Here is a 27,877-nt window from a genome sequence, read left to right as displayed (position 1 = left end):
GTGGACCACAAAGGTTATTTTGGGAGTTTGGAGTGTAGAAATAACCTAACTTAGTCATGTGTTACTTCCCTAAATACTTTCAAAACATTAGCAATACAAATGAAAAGAAATGAGGGTTGACATCTGGTTGTTTTAAGCTTTATTTAATCTGAATTCTTTTGGAAAATATGTTACAACAATTCAAACATTTGGCTTTAATACAAATCTGTATAAAATTAAAACACAGCAAGATCTATGCAACGGCATTCTCTGATTTGTGGTTTATTCTGTATGTTTCAGTTGTAAACCTAAAGATTCAGAGATATTTGACCATGATCAAGTTCAAAGCCCTGAGATGAACCGTAGTTAAGATTAACAGTCTATGTCATATTAAAAATATTTCATCTTTATCATCGTGCTTTTGAAGTTCCATCGTGCTCACAGGTCGTTCCTCCACTCAGGGTCCAACTGCTGCTGGACGACACTCTCGTGCATCTCGACGACCTTTTCATACGTTTTATCATGACCCTCGATGCTGATGTAGAGAGCAGAAAGTCGAAGCACCACCTCATAATCGTCTTTCTCTGGTTGAACCAAACCCGTGCAGCCTCCTTCATCTTTGCAGTACTGGATGAAGCTGAAGATGGGTGATGGAGGAAGTAATGGCATGATTTAATTTATTGAACCGGTAAGTTGTTTAACAATTAAACCTGATAGGCTTTTAAATGCAGGTGTGAAACATACCGTTTCCAGGTATCATCTGTGTTCAACACTATGGGGTTTCCCACCACAATCAGCAGGGCTTTGGCTCGAGTCACAGCCACATTGAATCTCTAGACAACAACACAAAAACCTGTAAAAAGGGTGTGTGTGGGTATGTGTGTATATATAATATGTGTGTGTTTGCTTTACCTTCTCATTCTTCACAAAGCCCAGGCTGAACTTTTTATCATAGTCCATGTATTTGGAGCTGCTTCGAACTGTGGACACCATGATGACTCTCCTCTCCTGGCCTTGAAACTCCTCCACTGAACCAACCTGATGCACACATGCGCGCGGGCGCGCACACACACACACACACACACACACACACACACACACACACACACACACACACACACACTTAAACACCATTACGAGATGTAGTTTTAATCCAGCGTATATGATTTAGTTACCTTCAGGGCATTCATGTCCGTAAACGTGAACTCTTTCCCAACTTGCTCCAGGGCCTTCCGGATTTTCTGCACCTATTTTGGAAAATCAGGCATAAAATATGAAATATTTATTCTGCGTGAAGTTAGGACAGTCGTTTGTATTTTGCTAAAGGAATAAACTAATTTATTCAAGTCAGTCTGCGTTGATAGACAATAAATCCCACCTGTTTCCTGTAGGGGGCGATGATTCCTATATCTTTGGGTCCTATTGTAGCCAGGCCCTTCTTTCGTCCTGACTGCAGCAGTTTCCTCACATAGTCCATCAGCACCTCCACTTCTGCTACATTAAAGAATGAAGGGCTGTTGGACTCACGTGTATCCTCACCGGCCACCCCGTGAAAGATCAGTGGGAGGTCCTAAAAAAGACATCCAAACAAAATCAGACCTACAACTAAGAAATAAATGCAGGTTTTAGCCTTAAATAAATAAGTCTGACACTAAATCCAGTTAAGGCGGGAGGTGACAGAAATGTTAAATGCAGCTGTGCTACATATACCAATACAAAATTAGGTGTTTTAGTAGCTGATCACAATCATAAGTACTAACTGGTAACCTACAATTGTTGTAATTAAGTATTAAAGTTAATTGAGTTGATTGTCTAATAGCAAAACATCTTGTTAAATGGATATAGAGGGCAATGTTCATGTTAACATTGCTACAGGTCATAAAAAATCTTAAAATATCACAAGAGGTCATTATGCTATTTTCCCAATTTGAGCTAAATGGATAAAACTTCATAATTTCTTAATTTGACAAAAACATTAAGTTGAAGAAAAACAGTTAGTTACTTTTTTTCGATTCTCTGCAAAAAAAAAATACAAGGAAGTTTTCTAATAAATACTTCATCAGATGCAAGATTAGTAGCCTAAAATCCTCAGAAGTGGATCAACATTTTAAAAGTAATTTAACCAGTAATGTTTTATGAATGAATGAATGTGTCAGTGTTAATCTTTTAGCAACATTATCTAACCAAAGCACAATGTACTGCTTTTTCAGATGATGGTTGAATTTATTTGATATATTTTCAGTTACGGTTGAATTTCTGATGTTTATTCAGTGTCAAAAAAACAAAACTACATTCTTTTAGTTCATTTTGTTTCCACAGTCTTCATAGATTAAATAATCTTCCCTGATGATATTTAATGTTTATTTTTTTAATCATATATTTTTTTAAGTTTTTAAAATATTTGTAAGCGCATACTTCCACTCTGCAGTGCAGTTTTTACCCCGCATGCATTGCATTCAGATCACAATGCATTATATGAATTACTTGCAGCGCTTCAATTTAGCACTGAAATCACAAATCCAGACACAACATTTCTAAATGTATTCTGCAGCATGCGTGTGCTGAACGCAACACTGATACCTGCTTTGGAAGGTATTGCCACCAGCGGTAGAAGTTGCATGCATATTCATCTGCACACGCCTGCAGCTCTCCGTCATAGAAGAGCTCGTTGGGAATCTTCAGAATGGCTGGATGAGATCTGATTTAAAAAAAAAAACATTAAAAGGTGAATACAGATCATTGAAGCACATTTTTGTCAGATAGCAACATAAATTCCTCTCTTCCATCTTGCCTGTAGTTACGCAACAGTTTGGTGACAAAGCAGTTGTTGTACACTCCTTCGTTCTTCTGGTACAAAGAGGAAGTGGTCATCAGGCGTTCCAAAAGGGACACTCCTACAGACAGCATCGTTCAAATCATTTATCACATCTTCATTGAATTTCTGATCCTAAAATAAAACCAAAGCATGTGTTTTTACCCATGCCGTATTTCAGGGAGAAAGGAGATCGGAGAATTGGCCCGAGCTGCTTGGGGTCTCCAGCTAGAACAAGCTGTCCAGACTCTGCATCCAGTAACCCTGTGAATCATTCGGGAATACGTAAAGAACAGAAGGTTCTTGCTGTTCCAAGACACACTTCTTTTTTGGGCCATTCCCATCTGTACCGGGTCGGCCCGGGCCGGGTAGCGTAGGTTGTTTACTTATCTGGGTGGCCTGGTATTTTTCCGGGCCAACCAAGGCTCATTCTCAGCCCTCTTCTCGAGGGGGTCTGCTTCAGGCTGACCAGGGCCAACACACCCACTGCTGACAGCAAATTCACACCTTCCATTAGAGCAAGCCTCTGATTGGTGGGTAGAATCAGCCCACATGGGCTTAAGGCCATGATGTGTGGAATCAACCGGGCCAGGCTGGGGCCGACTGGGGCTACCCGGCCCGGGCCGACCCGGTACAGATGGGAATGACCCATTTGTTTATCTTACCTGCCAGTGGAACAACACACTCAGTCTCCACAGCATGTCCAGCCTCATCCACAAACACATGAGTGAAATGTCCACTAGGAATGTTTCCTGACACCAACCTGCAAAGATGAAACACATGGGAGCAGGTGTGACGATTAACCCTCTTATGACCGTAATCATAACAGGGTCGCCTGGTGTTTTTTTAGTCATATGGCTGTAAAATTGTAATAAAAAGTGCAAAGTGTGTGTAACTCTTCTCCTTTTTTCAGAACATCCTCAGCTTTCAGTGTATGGTTGGTATTTAGAATTTATTTCTATTAGCCTTTAAAAGCCTTTAAAAAATCAGCTTAAAAGTGAAAAAAGCAAAAAACGGGATAGAATTTTTTACATTTATTACTGAACAGGAACTTCAAAATTACTGGGCAAACAATTTAGAATGAACAATTTAAACTTTGAACTGTAATGCATCTATTCTTAAAAAAGTTTGAACCTTGGTATCTTTTTTAGCAGTTTTTAAGACCATTTATTTTTGTAAACCTTCAGACGTTTTTATTTGATGTGGTAGGCCTTGAAGCAGTTTCTCTCCAGCAACAGGCAGAGTCTCTGCAAATATAATTTACTTATAATAATTTACTGCTATACCAAAAACTTTTGTTTTAGCAAAAATAATTATTTATTGTAAAAAGATAAATAATGCTGGAATGAAGCTGAATCTTACAATTAGCAAATAGTTGAGGGTTGTTCGAATAAAAAAATAAAAAATAAAGACTGAACAAACATTCATACTCTGGTTCACTGGAGATCTGTGCTTCTTCGTGGTCACTGTCTTCAGATATAAGCCTTCTGGGACACCTAATCGATTGTGTTGATTTTCTTTGAGGCATTTCCATAATTTCATGCCGGCTTTTTATGCTAATTAGCTTCCTCGTTCCGTTATCCGCTTTCACCGCGGCGCTGCGCTCTGCTGAGCTCCGTTTCAATCAGGCTGTACAGCAGGATTTCCCATCGTAGCGATATTTTCCATAACTCTGATTACTTCACGCTAAAGATCGTTGGGAAGCTGCTTTAATTTACTTTAAGGAACCGTTTTATTTTTTTTAATCTGATCAGCCATTAAAAAGTTATAAAACGGAGCATTTTGGATGACAAACTTAGCATGCCTCTGAATCTGTGTTGTGATTCGTTGAGTTCAAGACAGGGAATCCCGGTGGCTACCATAATGTATTGCACAATATATCGAAAAATTGTCGTCATCGCGATAACAGGACGTGCGATAGGCCCATCGCAAAGCACGTCAAAAACGGCGATAAATGTTTGGTTCAAACATTTCCATCCGTGTCATACATCAACTTTTTGTAAACCAGCTCTGTTTTTTACGCGGAAGTATTTATTGACCAATCAAATGTAGCCCTTCTGATATGCGGCCAATCAGATGGGTCCGCTCACGTAATACGCCCGCCCCCTACGTAGACCCTTACCCCAAAATTCCAGTATCTCCACTCCGCCCCCGCTTTCCGCTGCCGCTCGCTTCCCTTGTTCATCATGCTGGCTCAGATTAATGAACGCACTTTGTGCTGAGGTTTCTGGAATCAGCGCTGCTTTCAAACGTGAACGTGAGTCCGCTCTGTGTCGTTAAGCAGCTGATAATAACCGGGCTGACTCCGACACGTGCCGGTGAACCAACCCACCGTTAGCCCCAGGCTACGGTTAGCTTCCAGCTAAAAGGCTACAGCACTCTCCTCCCAGTCCCACCCTGAGCTGCTAAAGAGGGCCTGGAAAAGTTCCCCCACACATCAAAGTGATTTTTCCTTTATTATTCCTTTTTTATAACCTTGTTAATCAGGATAGTTGATTTGCTGCTGCACATAAACTGTCAGTCAGAAGCTCTGCTAGCCGGTTATTTTAAGAGGAGCTAGTTCCATTTGTTAGCTTGTTATCAGAATCATAGTTGCAGTTTCATCATCTGAGCTGCTTTTTAAGATCTAGGTAAACTTGTTCAATTTGGGGTTAAAAACAAACGTTTTCACATATTTTCCATGTAGTTTTTTGCCAGTTCCTCTTCTGAAAGGTAGACAATTGTTTTTCTCATTCCCTCAGAAAATCTTAATATTCTCCTAGTTTGGCCCAGCACAGTTCACTTCCCAATTACAGCAACAGCCTTATACCATAACCACATAAGGGGAGAAAATGCTCAGTAGCAATGAGAGAATTTGCTGTTGCATTTAAGTGATGTTAACTATTATTTAACATTTAAACTTATTTTCTGATTTTATTTATTTATTCAAAAAACCCTGGTAAGGGATGTTTTTCTGTATTTGGAGCATCAGAAAAAGTTTCATGGTGGAGGTGATGTTTTAAAGTCACTGAGGAACTGCATGCATGCAGTTTGTTGTTTTGCTGCTAATACAGTAGCAGGTGCAGCTGCATATTTTTGCTATAAAAATGTTATGTTGTAATGGAATTCATGCATTAGTTTTTGTTTGCTTTGAACCCAGAGCAGACGTCACACGCCAGACGACATCAACACTGCATACTTTAGTATTTGTTCACTTATCGTGAGTAATATCGATATCGCAATATTAAGCACTGTTATCGAATATCGCAGGTTTTCCTAATATCGTGCAGCCCTAGTATTGTATATGCACAAAAAGCCCTATTTTTAATCTTTTCAGCACTTTTGGAATTTTACAGATATCTTTAACGGTTCAGGAATTATGGTAATGAGAAGTGTGCATGTCAAATCCTGTCGGCGATGACAAGTTGGTAATAAGAGGGTTAAAAACAAACCTGATGTGGTGCAGCGGGGAAAAGGCATCATGCAATGGATTCTTCCCTACCTTCCAGCACTTAGCAGCGTGGTGACTATGATCTTATACTCCATCAGTTTCTCTTTAGCAGGATAAACATACGACTCCCCCACCAGGTTGGAGCATCCCTGTGAAGAACCATAATGTTCAAATGTACAAGTTTAGATAAATAATCTGACTAAATGGAACGTTTAAAACAACTTCAGTAAGAGAATAAACAGAACACATTATTTATTGAGGTTTACAGAAACTGCAACACATTTTAGAACCACTAGGTGGAAGACAAACTAAAGCAAAGAGATCAAGAGTTCTATACATTTTTGATGACACGGAGAACCGACCTTCAGGTGAGCAGGGACTAGCTTTGGGTCCCGGCTGCTGGCGTACATGCGATACACCATACACTCGTCCACATGATCCCGGATCTTGCTGCACAGTAAATCAGCGGCGCTGTTGGAGGGAGCGCAGGCCAGAATGTGGCACGAGGCCTGGGTCTTCTCTATCTGCTTAATGGCCTCCACCACAGTGACAGTTTTACCTCAACACAGAAAACATCAGAACACAGTGACTGTCTGAATTTCAAAAATAAACAGACTAAATAAAACCCAGCAGGCATTTAGATTTAGTTTTTATCTTTTCAATAAAATACACCCAGGCCTCCATGCAGAGGTGCAGCAAACATTGAAAATCTTTTTAACTAGTAGAATAAAGATAAACAGAGATGAACGTGAAGACCGGTGAGTTTAAGTTGCAGCTTTTAGCTTTGGTAAAAGTTGGAAATCTGATACGTGCTAATGATGATAAAGACCACCTAGTTGCATAAGATGACGCAGGCTCCTGCTGTTACTTGTTTGGGTGTTTGGCGGAAGCAGATGAAGAGTTTATTCAGTTCACAAATAATTCAAAAGCTACAGAAAATGTTTGTAAGACATCAGTAAACATACATTTTCTCTCATTTCTGCATGTTTAGCAAAAATTAAAATTACATTAAATAATCACAATTACTGATATCACTGAATACCCCCTTTTGTCCTGATCCCAGCAAATAATAATAATAATAATAATAATAATAATAATAATAATAATTTGTATTTAAAAGCACCTTTGCTGAACATAAAACATCAACACAAATACCACGGTTTCAATTCAATATAACAAATCAATAGAGATGAGAACAACAGAGAAAACCATAAAACTAATTGAGAGCTGGTTTAAAAAGTAAGGGCAAGTTAAACAATACATGAAAAGTACAAAAAGGATTAAGTAGAACATGCACGCCTGAATAGCTGAGTTTTAAAAGCTATATGAATGTTTGAATAGATGAAACCGTACCAATACGCAGAGGGAGTTTGTTTCACAGCTGCGGTGCAGATGAACCAAATGACCTGAGTCTCATGGTGGACAAACGGGTGTGTGGAATGGTGAGGAGAAGGTCTGATATTAATTAGCTAAATTAAGATTTAATCTGATTAACAATTATAAATAAAGTTATTGAAGCAGTTAAGACAATTTCCAAAGATCTGATGTGAACTTGAGCTGCATGATTCTCTGTTTTCTAGGAGTCTGACCTGCAAATACTCCTTTTGGCCAGTTCTGTGTGACTTGATACTTTTTTACAACTATGGCACAGGAGTTAAGTGCTCGCCCCAAAATCGGAAGGTCACAGGTTCGAGCCCCGCTGGTGGTGGTCGGAGGGACCGGCGGCGCCAGTGCTCTGCAGCCTCACCTCGGTCAGTGCCAGGGCAGCTGTGGCTACATCGTAGCTCATTCCCATCAGCATGTGAATGTGTGTGTGTGAATGGGTAAATTACTTCTTAGGTGTTCTTGCTGTGTCGTATCTCTAAATCCATGCTGTAGTTCTTTTTTAAAACACAGAGGAACCGGAGGAACCGGAGGAGGGATGGTGCCAGCCTCACTGAAAGAGGAAGAGCATTCCAGAGTGTCGGAGCAGCATAGACAAAAGCACGCTGCCCCCGCGTTTTGTATTTCATTGTTGGAACGTGAAGCAGCAGGCAATCAGCAGATCTCAACGCCCAGTTTGGCACATAACGAGTCACAAGATCCGACAGGTGGGATCTTTTGTGTGTTTGGGTTTTAAGGTTAACTTTGTTTGAGACAATTTTACTGACCTCGGTTTAAAAGTTGGGTCAGAAAATGAACCCTTTGCCCAAAGAACTGCACTTGGATGGAGCATAATAGGATCCACAAACCCTTCTATAGACAGACAGGGAAATCAGAGTATTGTCCATCGAGTGGCAGTTAAGGAAGTCCTAACCCCCCCCCCCCCCCCCCCCCCCCCCCACCACCCCTCAGAGGTGTTGAAGGCCTTAGAAAAGGACTTCAATGATAAAACCTATCATGATAAAAAGGTTTCTCAAAAAGACGTGAATTTTGTTCAGTTTCTCTCAGTTAACATCACTCAGAAGGACAGTGGACACTACCAGATGCCCCTGCCCTTTAAAGGTACAGGGCCACCTGCCCTTCCCAACAACAAAAGGTTAGCCATCATTCGTTTGCAACATCTTAAGAAGCGTTTAAAATCTAACGAACAGTACCGTGAGAGATACACGACCTTCATGGATGCAGCCATCAGGAATGGTGTTGCAGAACCTGCTCCTCCTATTCAGGATGGTGAGACGGTGTGGTACGTCCCACATCATGGTGTATATCATCCTAAGAAGCCTACCAAGCTTGGAGTAGTTTTTGACTGTTCAGCAAGATTTCGAGGCATGTCTCTTAATGATACCTTAATGACAGGTCCGGATTTGATAAATTCTCTGTTTGGAGTTCTCTGCCGCTTCAGAAAGGAATATGTGGCAGTTACTTGTGACATTGAAGCCATGTTTCATCAGTTACCACCAGATCTCAGAAACTACCTTAGGTTCTTAAGGTGGGAGGGAGGCCAGTTAGAGACCGAGCCGAAAGAGTACCAAATGGCAGTTCACCTTTTTGGGGCTGGCTCATCACCAGGATGTGCAAACTTTGGCCTAAAATATCTGTCTCAGCAACACAAAGCCGAATACCCTTTGGCATCTGATTTTATCGAGAACCATTTTTATGTTGACGATGGTCTGATTAGCGTTAAATCTGTTTCAGAAGCAGCAGCATTGATCTCAGAAGCACAAGAATTGTGTAAAAAGGGAGGCCTAAATCTACATAAGTTTACCTCAAACCAACCTGAGGCTTTATGTAGTGTTGCCTCTTCAGAAAGGGCCGAATCATGTGACATCCTGAATCTCTGCTTGGATCCACCACCCGAAGGTCATGCACTAGGAATTCGGTGGTCAATAAACCATGATACCTTTAGTTTTAATGTTGATGTACAGGAGAAACCTGCTTGTCGTCGTGGGATATTGTCAGTTGTTTCATCCCTTTATGACCCTCTCGGGGTCATAGCACCCTTTGTGTTGAAGGGCAAATGCATCCTTCAAGAACTGTGCCATAAAGGTATAGGATGGGATGAGCCACCTCCAATACATTTGTGCTCACGGTGGGAGGACTGGGTACAGGATTTGCATGTGATAAAAGACATAAGCTTACCTAGATGTTATCATCCGTTGGGGTTTGGTAACATACCCAGAGTTGAGCTTCATCATTTTTGTGATGCTAGTAGCATTGGGTATGGGGCAGTCTCATATCTGAGGTGCAAAAATGAACAAGATCAGGTCCATTGCTGTTTAGTCATGCTAAAGCGAGAGTTGCCCCTACCAAAATCACAAGCATACCCAGATTGGAACTAACTGCTGCAGTACTCTCCGCAAGATTAAGTGTGATGCTTCGGTCAGAGCTTCACATGACAATCAATGAAGAGTTCTTCTGGACTGACTCACAAGTTGTTCTAGCCTATATTAACAATGAAGCTCGTAGATTCCATACATTTGTCGCAAACCGTATCCAGTTTATCAGAGAAGCCACAAACCCAGAGCAGTGGCACTATGTGGATACCACAGAGAACCCAGCAGACTACGCCTCCAGGGGTCTCAGAGTAGCAGACATCCTGTCAACACATTGGCTTTTAGGCCCACATTTTCTATGGCAGCCAGTCATAGAACCAAGACCATTACTACAAACTGGTCTTCTTGTCAGTGATCCTGAGGTAAAACCTGTAACAGTTAGTACAACCCTTGCCCAGGAGGATGATATGCTTTCCCGTATTAGCCGGTTTTCGTGTTGGTCAACACTGGTTAAGGTAATAGCGAGAATTAAACGGTTGGGATCAAACACACATCTCAGAAATGAGTATGTTTCTGTGGGAGAAAGAAAAAGGGCTGCAGAGAGCATTGTTAAACTACTTCAACGACGTGCCTTCTGTCCAGAGTTGATGTGTCTGGAAAGGCAAGACAATCTCCCGATTACGAGCTCTTTAAGGCAGCTCCAGCCCTTCTTAAGTCAGGGACTTTTACGGGTCGGAGGAAGACTTAAGAACGCCACCCTAAATCATGAGGTAAAACATCCACTCATCCTGCCTAAAGACTCCCATGTTACAAAGCTGATTTTGCGCCACTATCATGCAGCTGTGCATCATCAGGGCCGTGGTCAAACCTTAACAGAAGTAAGGGCAAATGGATATTGGGTACTGGGTACTGGGTGGGAGCAGGGCAGTAGCTAAACTGATAAACACATGTGTACAGTGTAGGAAGCTTCGTCGCCCCTGTGAAGAACAACGTATGGCAAACCTACCTAGGGAGCGTGTAGAAGAGTCAGCCCCCTTTTCATTCTGTGGCATGGACTGCTTTGGCCCTTACATCACAAAACAACATTGTAAAGAGAATAAAAGATATGGTCTTCTGTTTACATGTTTAGCCTCACGAGCAGTTCATATTGAGATGGTCACAGATTTATCCACAGATGCATTCATCAGTGCCTTAAGATGTTTCATTAGTTTGAGAGGTACAGTCAGTCAACTTCATTGTGATCAAGGCACCAACTTTATTTGAGCCAAGAATGAACTTCAAGCAGGGTTAAAACAGTGTGACTCGGATATGCTTGCGGTCTTTCTTGCCGAGCAGCTGTGCGAATTTCATTTCGATGCTCTGTCAGCGAGTCATAGTGGTGGTGTCTGGGAGCGTCAAATTAGAACCATCCAGAATGTGCTGAGTGCCACTCTCAGTGGATATGAAGGCAGACTTGATGACTCATCTCTCAGGACTCTGCTTTATGAAGCAATGGCTCTTATCAACAGTCGCCCTTTGTCCATGATCGGTGTTACGGAACCTAATGGATCAGAACCTCTAACCCCCAATCATCTTATTCTGATTAAATCAAAGATTGCTCTTCCACCTCCAGGGAGGTTTTCTAGAGAAGATATCTATGGTGTGAAAAGATGGCGCAGGGTTCAGTACTTGGTTGAGCAGTTTTGGAGTAGGTGGAGAAAGGAATACCTTTTGAATATCTCCACGAGACAAAAGTGGCATACTCCACGCCGAAACATGAAAGTTAATGATGTCGTCATCCTCAAAGATGAAGTGCTTCCTCGATGTCACTGGAGATTAGGACGTGTTGTCAAAACCACTGTAGGTGATGATGGATTACTACGTCGTGTTAAGGTGCGAATGGGCGTTAGAAATGTATCCCAAAAACAATCTATTGTTGAGAGACCAATCCAGAAACTGGTGCTTCTTTTTGAGAGTGATACCTGATTCCTTTAGGGTAATATGTTGGAATGTGTCATTTTCTGATTTTTCCGAAATCATATCTGAAATTTTATGTGTGATCAGATATGATTTTGGCGGGAGTGTAGCTGCCAGCTGAGCAGCTGATGGCAATGACCCTTAATTGGCTCACAGAATTTATATAAGCCACACCCTTCCAGAGAAAACGGCTTGGGTTCATTTGTTTGTAGAGAAGATAACACTGTTTGAAGTATTGGAATTATGCCTAAATTCACCTCAGCTGCACATTGCCGACTGCATCCCCACGTAAGTTTTGCTGCATTGACGCTTTTGTTTGGGTTATTAGTTTGAACCTCTATAGTCATTGTTTGTTTTTCTTGTTCTTGTCCATCACCTAGTCAAATCTACAGATAAAGCAGCTTTGAGGAATTATTGTTTTGTTTAGCACCCTTGGCCAGCGGAGCAAGGTAAATGTGAGAATGTAATCTATTTCTGTTATGACATCGAAGTTGTGTTCACCTTTTATTTATGCTTTGTATATCTCTAAACAGTTTTCACGGTGCAACTCATGGAGTGAAGTCCAAGGCATTTGGACCAGCGAAACGAATAAAAGTTTATGCACCCGTCGAGGCTCTCCGTTCTTTTCTTCATGGTTCCAGGGGCAGCTACAGACTGTTCAGGGCCTTAAAAACAAAAGTCAGGATTTTAAACTTGACTCTGAAGTTTACGGGTAGCCAGTGGAGCCGCGCTAGTACAGGTGTGATATGGTCTCTTCTAGGGGTGTTTGTTAAAAACCTGGCTGCCGAGTTTTGTACGACCTGAAGCCTGTTAAGAGCGGAGGCAAGTAAACCAGTTAAAATGGAATTTGCATAATCCAGTCAGGAGATGATAAAAGCATGAATTACAGATTCCCGGTGTGCTTGTTTCAGGATCGGTTTTAAGCAAACTAGTCTGCGCAGCTGATAAAAACACGATCTGACCACTGCGTTAATCAGAGGGCCCACGGAAAAGTGTGTATCCAGTTTCACCCCCAGGTTGGTAACACACTGCTTGAGGTCATATGGGAGAGTGTCCAAATCAGAAGATAAGTGTGTGGTTTTGTTAGGGGTCATCAGGAGTGCCTCAGACTAATGGGCCATTCCCATCTGTACCGGGTCGGACCGGGCCGGGTAGCCCCAGTCGGCCCTAGCCTGGCCCGGTTGATTCCACACATCCTTGTCTTAAGCCCATGTGGGCTGATTCTACCCATCAGTCAGAGGCTTGCTCTAATGGAAGGTGTGAACTTGCTGTCAGCAGTGGGTGTGTTGGCCCTGGTCGGCCTGAAGCAGACCCCCTCGAGAAGAGGGCTGATAATGAGCCTTGGTTGGCCCGGAAAAATACCAGGCCACCCAGATATATAAACAACCTACGCTACCCGGCCCGGGCCGACCCGGTACAGATGGGAATGGCCCATTAAAATCGTTCAGCTTAAGGAAATTGTTGGCAAGCCAAACCCTCACTTCAGCCAAACATTGGTCCAGAAGAGAGAGGGAGCCTGGTTTGTTCAAAGCCAGGTAGATCTAGCAATCATCTGCATAAATATGATAGCCCAGGCCATATTTCCTCAGGACGAAACCCAGGGGGAGGATGTAAATTGAAAACAGGAGAGGCCTAAGCACAGATCCCTGCAGGACTCCCCATGGAAGTGGGAGGAATGTAGAGGAACAATTACCCAACTGAACCTTGAAAACTCTGTTTGACAGGTATGAGCAGAACCACTGAAGTGAGGTACCCCTAAGCCCTACCCATGACTCAAGTCTATCCAGCAAAATATCGTGGTCAACGGTATCAAATGCTGCAGAAAGATCTAATAGTAGGAGCAAAACAGGTGACCCAGAGTCAGAAGCCACCAGGATGTCATTGGTCACACGAAGAAGGGCTGATTCAGTACTGTGAAGTGGCCTAAACCCAGACTGGAACACATCAACCAGAGAAAGTCTATTCATCTGTGAATAGACAATCTTTTCAAGGACCTTAGACAAAAACGGTAATTTGGAGATTGGCCGAAAGTTGGCAAGGTTTGAGTTGTCTAAACCAGGTTTTTTTTTAAATTGGTTGCAAAACCGCCTTTTTAAAAGAAGTAGGAAACACCCCAGTAGCCAAGCTAGAGTTAAAAATGTCTAAGATGGCAGGGCCCAAAATAGGGATGATCTCACCCACCATCCTCGGGGGAGAGGGTCCTCAGGAGAACCTGCTGGTTTCATATTTACAATCAGATCTGACAATTCACTAAGAGATATGGGAGTAAATTTACAGAATGAGGGAGGTTTTGGTGGTACATCAGGACAGCCAGATCCTGGTTGCACAAGACTATCCCTAATGTCCTGGACTTTGTGAAGAATGAAGGTCTGGAGCTCAGCACACAATGACACAGAGGGATCAACACTACCAGGTTCAGCTATTGACAAGATGGAGCTGACAGTGCTATAAAGTTTATGCTGATCACCCTGGTGTTGAGAGATTATGCATGCGAAGTATTTGTTCCTGGCAGATCTAACACTTCTCTGATACAGGTCAAAGGCATCCATCAGAAGCTGCTGTGAGATTAGTAGCTTATCCTTTTTTCACCTTCTTTCCAGCGCCCTACAACGCTGCCTGAGGCTGCGTGTTTCATTGTTCAGCCAAGGATCAGTGGTGGTTTTCTTCCGTTTAAGTTTAAGGGGAGCGACTGAGTCCAGGGCAACAGAACAAGTCAAATTAAAAGAATTTAAAGGCCCATCCACATCCGTGGTGATCCCAGATGAGGAAGGATTATAATTCAACCTCCAGGATGGACAGTAGTGAGGCAGTCGTGGAGGGAGAGATGTGCCTTGAGTAGCGAGAAGCCTGCCTTCTCACCACAGGCAACATGGCAGAGATGTTGAAAACAACTGAGAAATGATCTGAGAAACTGACAGGGTGAACAACCAAGTCCTGCACCTTCAGTCCAAATGATAAAACTAAATCCAGTGTGCGAGAGTCCTCATGAGTAGGAACACTGACCAGTTGCTGGAGGCCAAATGAAACCAGAACATCTGAGAAATCTCTCACCAGAGGATTCGACAAACAACAAACGTGAATATTAAAATCACCAAGGATAATACCTTGGTCATACCTAATACATACCATTTAACCATTTTCTTATTCTCTAAAGTCTGATTAACTTGAAACGTATGAATAAAAAAACGTCTACATAAAAAAAGCCTGTTACTGTTAGCATCAATTAGTGATGATGAGTTCAGGGTCTGGGATGAAAGTTGGACTTTTTGGGCATTGTTGCTGGGTATTGGTGGTTTCAGATCAGCCAATCACCAATAAAGCTTGTAACGGTTTTCAGGTTTTGCTTTATTGACTAAATAGATGAATATGGACGTTGGGCGCCAGTCAGGTCTCCCTCCTGACACATGGGATAAAATAACAAAACAAAAAACAGGCGTACAAGTTGCAATGGTGAATGAACATAAAATCTCCCATTACACAAGGAAATATGTTACTAGACATACACCCTTACATTAAGTTGTCTGACCAAAAAAATGAAATGAATGGAGTTAATAGTCCAGAGGAAAATCAGGTTTGAGCAATTTCACAGATGCGGTTTATTTAGCTGAATTGTCCATTATGGAGGAGAGGTGCTTGCAGGTGAGTGCAGAATTTTACCCTTGTGTTGGAAAAGTTGACAGGGGTCGTTTAACAAATGAGAGTGATGAGAAGTTTGAAACACACGTTCTCAGTTTTAGTAGATCGTTTGCTTGACGTAAGGATCTCTTCAATGGGCAATCCGATTAAGCAATCCCCATCAGTGGTCAAGTTGCGATGAATATGGTGCGTCCAGGGTCTCTTCCAGATCTGTCTCAATCCTTGAGGGATTAACGGCCTCTTTGATTAAAAAACAGCCTGTTTACTCAGTAGAAATCACTGTGCGCCTGTGTTCACGTCACTCTGTTCACGTCACTCTGTTCACGTCACTCTGTTCACAGGTGGAGAGAAAGTCTGTGGAGCTTGAAGGCACTTTCTATTTTTTTCCTGTTTAGGGTGCGGCAGCCAGCTGCACACAGGTGCAGCAGATTTATAATCAAGAAGAAAAAAAAGTGAGAGGAGCAGTGGAGTGCTTAGCTCCATATTGTCATGACAATTTCAGATTGTTACAAGCAGTTTATATCCTTTGTTTCCAAATGCAAACTATTTTTATGTATCCCCAACATGCGTGTGCAGATTGGATCTTGGACCTGTTTAGAAGGTCCAGCTGAACAGTGGATGTCAGCGTGACACAGAACAAAATAAACTGTTTCTGTTTGACAGTTTTCCATCAAAAATAGGAAATTTGGATGCTTTTTCTTTCCATGCAGACATGAAAACAACAGAACTGACCTTGGATGAGACCATAATAATCTAGTTTTGATGGGACCTTTATCATCTGCTTTCCACATAAACAATATAATCTTAACTGATAGAAAATTCTACATAGTAAGGGAAATAAACATTTCCAATGAGCAATGCTCACTGGAGCGGGCTGTACCTGTTCCAGGTGGACCAAAGATGAGATAAGGAGCAGGTCTGGATGAGCCGGCCACAATTTGCTGAACGGCCTGATACTGCTCTGGGTTTCTCTCCAGCTGCTGATCAAACAGCCTACAGAGAGAGAGGAAAACAGGTAAAGCATCAGAGAGGATGCTGTTGAATGTGTTTAATTTAATTTATTTTAAACCTGCAAACAAATCAGTATGATCATCCAAAACCACAATATGTCACATTTACAGACACACGAGATGTCTTACTTGAGGTGTGGGAGCTCAGGTTTCAGGTGGGATGGAGTTTCATCAGGAAACAACACACTTCTCAGCCCGAAGAGAGTTGCAAACTCAGCTGCTCTGTGCTGAAGACGTATGGTCAGCCGGTTGATGGTGAACTCCACGTTAAACTTTATCCCTTCTATGATGCTCAAGTCTTTGCCTGTTGTGTATCGATCCAGTAGTCTGCACAAAGGAGACAGGGTGTCGGTCACCTATACGTTCTGGTTACATTCCACTAGGTACTGTTACTGTGGTGTCTATCTTACTCTGAAGCAAAGCCCAGTTTGACGCTGTCTAGATTGACGCTGTGAACATAACCGCGGTACTTCACTTCTTTTTCTCCCTGAGGTTGAACAAGCAGCGAATCACCTCGGAGCACAGATGGGCGGTTCTCAGACACACCCGGTACCTGGCAGGTGAACAAGAAAGGGAATGAGTACCTGGATATTAGGCAAGGCAGCTTTATTTGTGTAGCACGTCTGGTACACAGAAGCAATTCAATGTGTTCTCCAGGTGCAAGAACATAAAACATCAAAACCAACGTGACAACACAAAACTGCAGCTTTTTAATCTAATTGAAAAACACAAATAAAATTAGATGTAAAAAATTAAATAAAAAGGCAAAGTTAGACTGAGCAGTTAGGTGGAGCATAAGAAACATTACGCTGTACATTATTGCCACTTGTAGGAAAAAATAATAAAGGAAAATGTATTTGTTTCCCTAATTTTGAAAATTAGATCATAATGTTTAGAACCAAAAATTTAATGCAACTTCTACCAGAAAAATTTTTATCACAACAGGAGAGCCGTTATCCTTATGATTTATTTAAATGTACTACAGAGACTAACGCCCTAAATGCAAGATTTATTTAAAAATGGGAATACTTATATCACAAACCTTTACTTGTGAAAAAATGATAATGTATTTATTATAGATGTTCCAAAAGTATTTAGGGTTGTATGTATGTTAGAGGCTCTTATTGTGAAGGATGAAGTTCTAGGTTTATTATGATTGACACAGTGATAGGATTACAACAGACTGATTCAAGAAAATGGCTAATGTTTTTATTATTATTATCATTTTAGATATAATATTTTGTCTTTTTTTGCAATAAAATAAAATAACATTTGTTTTTACTTACATGTTGTCCTAATTTACCAGTGGAGAAAACGACAAAACAATTCAGTTTCTTAGTAAAAAATCATATTGTTTTATCTAACTGTATTTTTTAATAGATTTGTAACCATTGCTGCTTTTTTGTTCTGCAAGTTCTTGACCACACAAAAAATTATAACGGAGCTTTTAGTCCAGCTACCTTTGCTACTCAGACTTCAATTTCGTGCAAATTACGTGCCGTTTTACATCAAATCAGTAGGCATGCTGTATTTTATCATAGATTTCTGATTTAGATGATCATGCATGTAGTGATCCTTCATAATCTAATATAGCACCAGCCCAAACATTATGCATCAATATTTTCATTTTTTTTTTAACTTAAGCAAACCTTTAAACTATTAAGATTTTTTTGGTTCTGTAACCTTTTTAGAAAAACAAAAAGTGTCGGTTGGAGGAAATTAATGCAAAATGAAACGCGGAAATCAGGAGTTTGGGGAAAAAAATTAGATCTAATTGTCTCAAATAGTAAAAGCCATACTTTGCTACTTTTTCCTATTTTTAAATCATTTTCTTGAGCCAGTATGCGCTAAAACAACCCTTTACGGCACATGTGTCAGACACAAGGCACGCGGGCCAGACGTGGTATTTTTATGTGGCCCGCGAGAGAAATATCAAAAATATATTATAACTGACCCGCTGGCCGATTTTACCGCAAAGACTATAACTCCCATAATGCTTTGCGGCGTTAGCACGGAGCCGAAGCACCCCCTCTTTTGTGTTTTTTTTTTTAGCGTCTGCTGCCGGTGTCTGCAGCTCCGCTGTCTCGGACAAACTAAACACTCCTCTCACTCAGCGCAGAGTTTACTCAGCTATTTGCCGACGTTGAAGCCCGGAAACTGAGATTTTAACTGCTCAGTAATGTGCTCACGACTGAAAGAGAAAGTTTTCCAACTAACTTCCAGACTGAGCTGATATAACTCCAGTGAGCAGCGACACGCTCAAACCAGCATGACTCTGTGGTAGGGCTGGGCGATATGGCAAAAATAGAATATCACGATTTTTCCAATATTTTATCACAATTTCTATTTTATCACAATTTTTTATCCATGAATAGCATAACTTCAATTGTGTATTAAAGAAGAGAAACATTGAATAAATAAACATTTATTCATATTAGGGATAATCAACACAGTGCTAACACACTTATATTTTAAACTCACACCAGAGATGATAAAAGCCCTGAGAGAAACAATTACAAAAATCAGTTTTCCTCGTTTTTCAAGTAACTTAACATAAATTAAAATCGTAAACATATTTAAAGTGCAAACATGTCAATTGCAAACGTATTGTGCAAACATTAACTTGTTCAAAATACTATGTAGCTCCCAGTTGCTCATGTAGTGGATAGTTAAGCTCAAATACGGCTCTGATGTGCGGCTGGACCAGAGATCGCTTGTGGTAGCAAAAAACTGCGCATTCTGAATATTTTCTGCAACTCTCACTTTGCATTCAGCGTACATGCGTGGAATGGCGGTGTTTGAAAAATACTTGCGGCTGGAAAACTCGTAGCGCGGATCCAATGTTTTTATCATTTTCTTAAATCCCACTCCTACTGTTCGCACGGGACACAAATCTTTAGTGGTACGTCACTGCATCCGTCACACTGTTCCATCGTCTGCTGTCTCTGTCGTAAGGAGTGAGTTTTGTGAGTGTTTCTGTTAGCGTTTGCTGCCTGGAAGAAGCACTAGCCGCTGCAGCCGCAGGCTTTTTAGCTTTAGCTGCCACCTGGCTCTCATTGTATTGTTTGGGATGCCTTCTTTTCAAGTGATTAAACAAGTTTGTGGTGTTGCCATCACTTGCCTTGACACTCTCCTTGCAAACTTTGCAAATAACGTTTCACTGCTCTTTGTCATCTGGTGAAAATCCAAACCAGTTCCATATAATGGATAGGGATGGGTACCTTTGACATTTGAATCGATCCGGTACTAATTCCCGGTGCCTACGAATCGATACCGGTACTTAACGGTACCAATTTTCGATACTTTTGAGTGTTTCATATTTTAATTCTCTTTTATAATTAAATATATATTTTTCTCAATATATAACAATATTCGATAAATATCACAATAAATAACATTCAACTGTTTGTATTTTAACATCGTCCTTGTAGTTTTATAAGCTGATAATTAAACTCAAGCAAACATCTTTACTGTGAACTAAATTTACTGTGTATCGTCATTCCTTTTGCCATCTCTTTTCATTTGATTTTTCCTACTGGGAAGTTAGAATTTCCGAGGAGAAAGCGATCACCATTAGCTGATAACAACGGTGGCAATGGAAGCTAACATATCAAGCTAACATTATCTTTAACAGTTTATTTAACTGTTGGAGCAGATTAAAACGATGATGCCTCACACTTAGATCGTTGTCGCTGGTTTCATCTTCACCCAATCACCTGTCGCATTTTGTAAAGTGAAGCCAAACTTTAGAGCGCGTTCATGTTCATCTAGTCGGAAATTCGGAGTTACGAGGAGAAAGCGAACGCACCATTAGCAAAACGGAAGCTAACATATCAAGGTAACGTTATCTTACATTTTATTTACCTACCAGAGCAGATTAAGATGAGGATGTCTTACTTAGATTGTTGTCTGTCGCTGGTTTCATCATCACCCAGTTACCCATCACATTTAGTGAAGTGGACCCAAGCGTTAGCGTGTGTTCTTTCTACCATGCTGTTCTGTTTACAACTCGCTCGCAGGGACCGACGACATAACGCTCTTGCGTATGCGCAGCTTTCTTGGCAAGTTCTCGTTATGAAGGACGGGTACCGAAACGAGGCACCGTTTGAAATGACGTGAATCGGTGCTCGGTCGGTACTATAGAAAAGGCGTTCCTCTTCGGAACGAAAACCTCGTTGTTGCTCTCAGCCACGGCCGAAGCCATGTTTGTTCACACACAGGTGAAAACAAGCGGGGCACTAATATATTACTATGACTCACTCTGATTGGTTAAGGGTCAAACAAAGGCGTGTCATTCGCCTGGGGAAAGTTCCCTTTTCATTCAGAGGCAGAAATCCAACAGCAGAGCTGTGAATCGTGATAAAAAGGTCTCTCAAAAATGACAGACCATCAGATGTGTAGATCGTAAAACGGTCTAAAATCGTCATATCGCCTAGCCCTACTCTGTGGCTACTGTTGTTTTTATTTTTCCTCCCCGACACACAACAATGTGGTCAAGCTGCTCAGACATGTTCAGCAGCACAAACCTATGTGAGCACCTGCTGTCATCTAATGTTGTCATTATTATGATGAAGATGAACAAAACAACAGGAGTCTCCTCCTCAGCTCAGATCAACCCCATGATGCAGGTATCTGGCTGGAACAGGTGAGCATCACAGTAAACCAGTGGAGCAAACTGAGCTTTAAATATGTTGGTTTTATGCTCTTTTTCTGCTCCAAAACATGAAAGTTAACAGGTGAGATGTTGCATTTTCATTTAAGATAAAATGATATTTTATTTTGTTGTTGGCTTGTGAGAAAAGATTTAACCTACAGTAAACAGGAAGTGGAAAGGCTGCAGATAGATGAATAGAATAGAAAATCCCTTTATTGTTCCTCAGTGGGGAAGGCTAGATGTCACAGCAGCGATGACACTTATTACAGGAGAAAAAAAGGAGAATAAAAAATAAGAAAAACGAATAAACAACAAGAAAACATGAATCCTGAATAGATTTTAAAAATGCTGAATATACCACAAGTAATGAATACCACTGATGCGTTTTATTTCAAATGGACTCGCTCGTGTGTAATTTGGTTATTCCACATTCAGTGTTAATGCAAAAATAAGTTTGTTTCCAAATTGAAAGGTTCAAAATTGCATATATGTTGATAAAGGAAATGTGCAAAATTGCTGTCACTTTTTCAAAAAATATTACGTTTGGCCCGTAACTTCGTCCCAGATTTTCATTTTGGCCCAGTGTGAATATGAGTGTGACACCCCTGGTTTACGGGGTTAATGAAATGTCATTCAGACCCCACTGCCCTCTGTGACCAGGATGTAGCACTTGCAACTTCAGAGTGTCTGTCCAGTCCCTGTTGGACTTAATAAGTGGAGCTGACATGCTTGGTGCTGCAGTCTGGTTCCACCATGTTCCCGTTCCCTGTTTTAGATCATGAACACAGCTGATTTCTTCCATTTAGAGATTAATCGCTCCTGTAGACACTAATGAAGGCTGAGAAGACATTTCAGCTGTTAGATTAAAGTGTTAAAAAAAGATGTTTTGCGTTGACTAACGGACACTAAGTGGTGCTAAAAGCAAGCCAAACTGCTTAGTCTCTCTTTTACACCAACATAAAAGCTTCTGTCGATTCTGATTTATAGACATTGTGGCTTTTTTCCAGGAAGTGATGATTCCACTAAAGACATCACAACACTTCCTTTTCAAAGCTCTTTTGAAAACCCCTTTAAATGAGGAAGCATTCTTTCACAACTGAAACCGTGTAACACAAAGTTAAACCGGTCGGCTGAGGTAGATTAAATCGTATTACAGTAAATCTGCTGTACAATCGACTTTTCTCCTCACCTACAAGTTGAATGGCTGCAGCTGATTTTAAATGAATAAATAGAAACTTGACGGCAATAAAAATGTGCACTGGAATATCTTTTCTCCTTGCTGTTAAATATTAAAATGTTGTTGCAACACGCTGGTGCACACAAAAACCAGCCTTGGTGGAGACGTGGCTTTTCTGATGGTCACAAAACGTCCTTGCTTGTTTGAGCGTGTTTGGATCCACACCGGGTCATTACGACCTTGTTTCTCATCAGCCAATTATCGTTTCGAGTTCCCTTGTGTTTAGCAAAATTTCCATGAAATATGGCTGCTTTCCGACTGATAACAAGGTTATTTTGACTCATTTAGAGCAAACTTTTACACATTTACCTCAAGAACAAGAAGCTTCTTGTTTTTGTCTCTCTTTAGGACAGCAAACTTGCTGTCCTCATTGGGGATGTTGTACCTCTTGATGTCCAAATTCATCTGACTCTCTTCCAGATACAGCAGAAGCTGGAATTTCTCAGTGTAGTTCTCCCAACTCAACGGACTCTCCAGCAAGGTCCTCCTTACGACCAAGAGATGTACAGTGGCAGTTTATTATCATGGAAGCTGCTGAACCAATTCCTCCACTTCCTGATGAACTGATTCACCTGCTGTCTGAGTGATGAGGCTGCTTCAGAGACTTGATAAGCTGGTTCACGTAAGCTGGGACCCGATACTGTTTCAACTGGACGTCATTCTTCAGCTGCATCACAGAGAGTCTGTTGGGAATGACATAAAAAAGAAAGAATGTTTCACATTTCATCCCCCAAATCAGAAAAACTCAGGACAACGTTAAATATTACAATTTCAAATCAAACTAATCTCTCGCTCAGTGAAGTCATCACTGCACCGTGTGGATGATTTTACTTGCAGAATTGCACTTTTTATGACAAACAGTAACCATGATAAAGTATTGAGATAATTATAGTTTATTGATATGGATTTTTACCTCCACTAACCCTCCCATCTCTTTAGGGAATGAGCTGCAGGCCTAAGTTACAAGAATCTAAATTAAAATGATTTTTTTTTTAAACTCACTGAAAGTTTGTTCTTTCTACAATTAAATAATGAATTATTGTTTTACGTTTTTTTTTTTTTTGGTTCTTTTAAAACAGATTTTGCATTGTATCCAATCTTGCTGTAATTACTGATTCTACTAAGTAAGGATCGTACCCATCAGGCGGCTGTCCGTCCACGATCTGACACTTCAAGTCGGCGGTCAAAGCATATACGGAGCGAGCCTTGTAGGGAGTGACCGGCTCCAGCAAGCGTCCTAAAGAAGTGACACACTTAGCCTCGATGTAGCGAACAATATGAAATGAGTTGGAGGATAGCGAGTCTGGTTTAAACTCGAAGGCCAGTGTGGCTGGAAAAATCCCAACAAAGCTGCAGCTGAAGAGAACCTGGATCTCATAGCTGTCACCTGAAAACAAAACAGGTACAAACCATTTATTAAAAGTCTGCATCAGTTAAAATAAAGAGAAAAAACATGACTGGTGATGGTTTCATTACCTGGCTGTAGCAGCAGAGGGTTCACTTTGGTCACTCTGTGCTCATCGAACAGTTTCAGGAAACTGGCCCAGTGCAGGGGGGTGTAGTAAATGAAATGAATCGGCTCTGTTCCAGTGTTTCTCACCTTCAGCTTGATTTCATACTGTTAAAGAAGAAAATAGGGTTTTAATTATGTTTAAATGGGCGACAGGAAGAGGAATCCTGCAGATTTAGTAGCATAAATACCTCATATGTGTTTTCCTCACACACGATGAGTTTACCGTTCTCAAACAGGCCATCAGAGGTGATGCTGATGCCATGTTTATCAGAGATAAGCAAGGTTCTGAGTGGCAAGAGAGCAACACTTAAAGGTCACTGGAATAACGCCAACAGTGTTTATGATGTTAGAGCATTTCTTTATTGTTTCATGAGTGTTATGTAAAGATGCATAACATAATAAATGTATGCATCTTACTGATCTTACACACTTTTATATTTTACTGTTTGTGCAAAACATAATAAATGAGTGTGGCTTTTCTACTTTAACACATGCAGGTTTAAAGAAAAATAAAGAAGTTCACCCCATTACCTGTCCACTTTCAGTTTGTTCATCAGAAGACCGGCCAGTTTCCTACGGGCTCTCACTCCCGTCTCCACCTGATCTCCAGACCTCAGGTCCTGGAGGATGTCCAGACTGGCTCCTCCATTCAGGACAGGTTGTTGTTGTGTTTGTTTTCTGTTCCTGGGTGTGTGCCACTGGTCCACATACAGAGCTTTCACCTGAATAGAACCATGTCAGATGGTAAATGAGGACTGAGCTGTATAACTTTGTCTCCGTCACAAACAGCCATCTCAGTCTTGAAGCTGTGTGAGAAACTTTGATGAGATGTGTATCATGGAGTATAATCAGACTTGTCAATGTATGGAATTAAGTCTGGATTATGTCTCTCATTATGTGAAATCAATTCTAGGCTCTACAAGATGTATCCGTGTGTGTGTGAAACCAAGCTGAAAAGGCCTGTTACCTTCTGTTCTAGTGTGTGTATGTATGTGTGTGCCCTGGCAGTAGCCGCCTGAACTGTGATGTTGTAAATTAATGATGTGCCTTCACTCTGCTGATATGGTTAAAAGATTCATGTTGTGGATTTAACCTGTCTTGACCTGAAAAAATGTTGGGAGTAAGCATGTATGTTATCTATTATCCTCCGTGGAGTTGGTCAAGATACTATAAACATATAAATAAGACATCTTGTCTAACTAATGTTGGAGATGACCAGTTGACCCTGGGCAGAAGAAGAAAAGGGAGGGGGTGACCACACGTCTCCCTCTGCTGACCAGCTGGAGATGGCCATTAAGACTGGGCGAAGAAAAGGTGACATCATGACATCCAAGATTTATGGTCTCTTCGGGGCCGTTGGGAGAAGTAACAAGAAGAGGAACACGTGACCAGGAAGTCTGAAGTCTGAAGCAGCAAACAAAGAAATGACTATGAGGGAGGGGGAACAGTAAATAAAAAGGAGCTACTTGGTCTGGAAGAGGGCCTTTTGATGGGAAGAGTTTGTGAGGTAGAGAGATGGAAAGAAGGAAGCTTTTGCTTTGAGCTTTTTGTCTGTGATAATCTGGCCTAGTGTCATTTTTGGAGAGCTTATTCAGCTCAACTTTGCTATAACTCGGTTTATTGGCAAAGAGTTGTTTCACTTTTTAACCCGCTTTGTTGGGGTTTCGTTTGGATTATTATTCTTTTTTCATCTGTGTGAAAGAAAACCTAGTTCCTCGGATTCATGGAACGAAAAAAGGATTTACGAGTGGGGTCTCCTCCTGTCGGTAACAGAGCAAAGGTGAGATGCTGGTTGTAAATGCTATCCCTAGGTGAAATTGATATAAGTGTTTCCTCCATCCTAGGCTACAGGTAAAGTCAGTTGTCTCCTCAGCATAAAAGGAACAGCTGGCAAGAGTCTTAACCTGAAGTGTACATAAGCTTCATGGACATGGATTGTGAGTAAACTGAGTCTCCCTTGAGCTGCATGAAGTTGGTTTTGCCAGAATCAGAGTCTAGGTTAGCGGTGATTGCTAATCAGCTCCTACAAAGTGCAGGCATTTTAAAGAGTGGCTGGTGCAATGCCCACGCAAATAGAAATACAAATCAACCCTGAGATGTAACATCTGTTGAAGAGTTAGGCTAGCTTGGGAAGATGGCTTGTAACAAGATGGAAGATCGTTGCAGAGCATGGAGGTTTCTTCTGGTCGCCTGTAAGACTTCAGAGACAACCTTAAACTTCAGGAAACTTTATTAGTGCATCACAATTAGACAATGCACTGAACAGATCTGTGTGCCGAATCTGTCCTTCTCTAGAAGAGGAGGCTAAGCTCACACACATACCAGGGCTGCAACCACCCAACACTCCTTGGTGTCCGTTCACACACAAGGTCAGGAACTCGTCAAACATAAAACTGCTAGTCAGGCCGGCGGTGTCTGGACTGTAAACAATCTTTACTCCCAAGAGGACCCTTACTTCCATCTCCAGAGCAAAGGCCAAACAACGAGGTGACAATTTAATTAGGACTGGTGTAATGAGACGCTGCATACTTATCTTTTCAAATGTGACATTCAGAAAAAGAAAATCTGGTGAATAGATTTTTAACCTGACCAGAATTCAGAGGAGGGTTCTGGGGATAAAGGTGTGTAAGAAAACACACAAATGAAGGAATGAATTAATGAATGAGCATCCACTGCAAATAATATCAGGAAATCATTTTGACATATTCAGCCAAATTAACTCCATTTAATCATTGCACTTATGTTCCTTCTAGAAAAATGGCATATTTAAAGTGATAATTAAAAACAGAGTTTATTCATATTGAGTCTAATAAACCAGAAATATCTTTCCACTGATGTCTTTGATAAATCCAACTAAATTTAAAATCTAAACCCTAAAATTTCACCTAAATTATGTTTTGTTCTGCTCTGATTTGCACAATCTTACTAAAAAAGTCAATTTGAGAAGTTATTTCTCTAGATAACAAAACATTACACTTTTTTTTGTCTTCGTGGCCGTTTCTTCTTCAGCGCTTTGGGCTTCCTGACAGGGTTGCGGAAGGCGCTTTATAAATAAAGCTTTGATTGATTGATTGATTGATTGATTGATTGTTCTTTTTATGTTAAACATCACAGTAATATTAAGGAGAATCACTGGAGCACGTGATCCTCACTAGGGTTTACTGCATGATGTTTAACCAGAAACATAAAACATCAGCTGTTCACTTTGTACAACAAGTTCTGCAGGAAATCATCATTTTATTAATTTTATATTTATTTAGGCTTACTAGTTCAAAGAAATAATAAAGTAGGTATTAATATGCATACATTTTTAGATCTATTCATTTATTTTTTGTTGTTGTCAAAAACACTGAGTGCCATCCAGTTTCATTGTTTTCAGTGACCCTAAAGGTTTTCTCGTTCTGATATTTGAATAAATCCTTGTAATAAAATATTTCAAATACATTCAAGTCTTTTTTATTCACATACATTATTTGCAGCTGTTTATTTACTTGTAAACTTGTGTAAAATATTGTAGGCATACCCACCTTCGAGTTGAAGCGTATTGTTTCTCTTCTTCTGGTAACTTTGTTGTACGCTTTCAGAGCGTAAAGAACAGAACCAAAGTTTGGATCTTTGGCCCCTGAAGTTCTGCAATAATTAATAATAATCAAATTAACATAAACTGAAATGCGCAGTAAAAATCTTAACCACTAGAATCTCACCTGCTCCTGAACTCAGTGTTGTAAATGTCTCTTAGTTCGACTTTCTCCGTGATGGATGCTCGATTTGTTTCGTTCAGAAACTCGAAGAAGTCCAGACCGACCTGGCAACGCGCGCGTAAAGTCATTTTGTTCCCAATTCCCTCAAAGCGCTCGGGAGACTCTCCTGAATACGGATGTAAAGCTGATGAACTTGGTCGCTCCTCAGACAAAACAATGAGAGGTGGATTTGATCTGAATTTCCTGATAGTCAA

General features: G+C 40.9%; 1 protein-coding gene across 1 annotated transcript; it reads right to left on the bottom strand.

The window, feature by feature from the left end:
• Positions 1 to 124: 124 nt before the first annotated feature.
• LOC107390931 (putative helicase mov-10-B.1) lies at positions 125 to 27,877 on the bottom strand. The gene is made up of 22 exons (XM_015967943.3): positions 27,627 to 27,877; positions 27,450 to 27,552; positions 24,454 to 24,644; positions 24,111 to 24,207; positions 23,886 to 24,027; positions 23,547 to 23,796; positions 22,982 to 23,092; positions 22,719 to 22,896; positions 16,929 to 17,071; positions 16,648 to 16,845; positions 16,389 to 16,501; positions 6,584 to 6,780; positions 6,273 to 6,370; positions 3,457 to 3,554; positions 2,957 to 3,055; positions 2,771 to 2,873; positions 2,560 to 2,677; positions 1,358 to 1,549; positions 1,155 to 1,226; positions 892 to 1,017; positions 724 to 812; positions 125 to 616 (listed from the first exon to the last, which is right to left on the bottom strand). The coding sequence occupies exons 1-22, from the start codon at positions 27,749 to 27,751 to the stop codon at positions 418 to 420; spliced, it is 3,042 nt and encodes a 1,013-aa protein (XP_015823429.3). The 5' UTR covers positions 27,752 to 27,877; the 3' UTR covers positions 125 to 417.

The sequence above is a fragment of the Nothobranchius furzeri genome, chromosome 15 (assembly GCF_043380555.1).
Source record: "Nothobranchius furzeri strain GRZ-AD chromosome 15, NfurGRZ-RIMD1, whole genome shotgun sequence".
NCBI classification, from domain to species: domain Eukaryota; kingdom Metazoa; phylum Chordata; class Actinopteri; order Cyprinodontiformes; family Nothobranchiidae; genus Nothobranchius; species Nothobranchius furzeri.
This window is presented reverse-complemented; position numbering and strand designations above follow the sequence as displayed.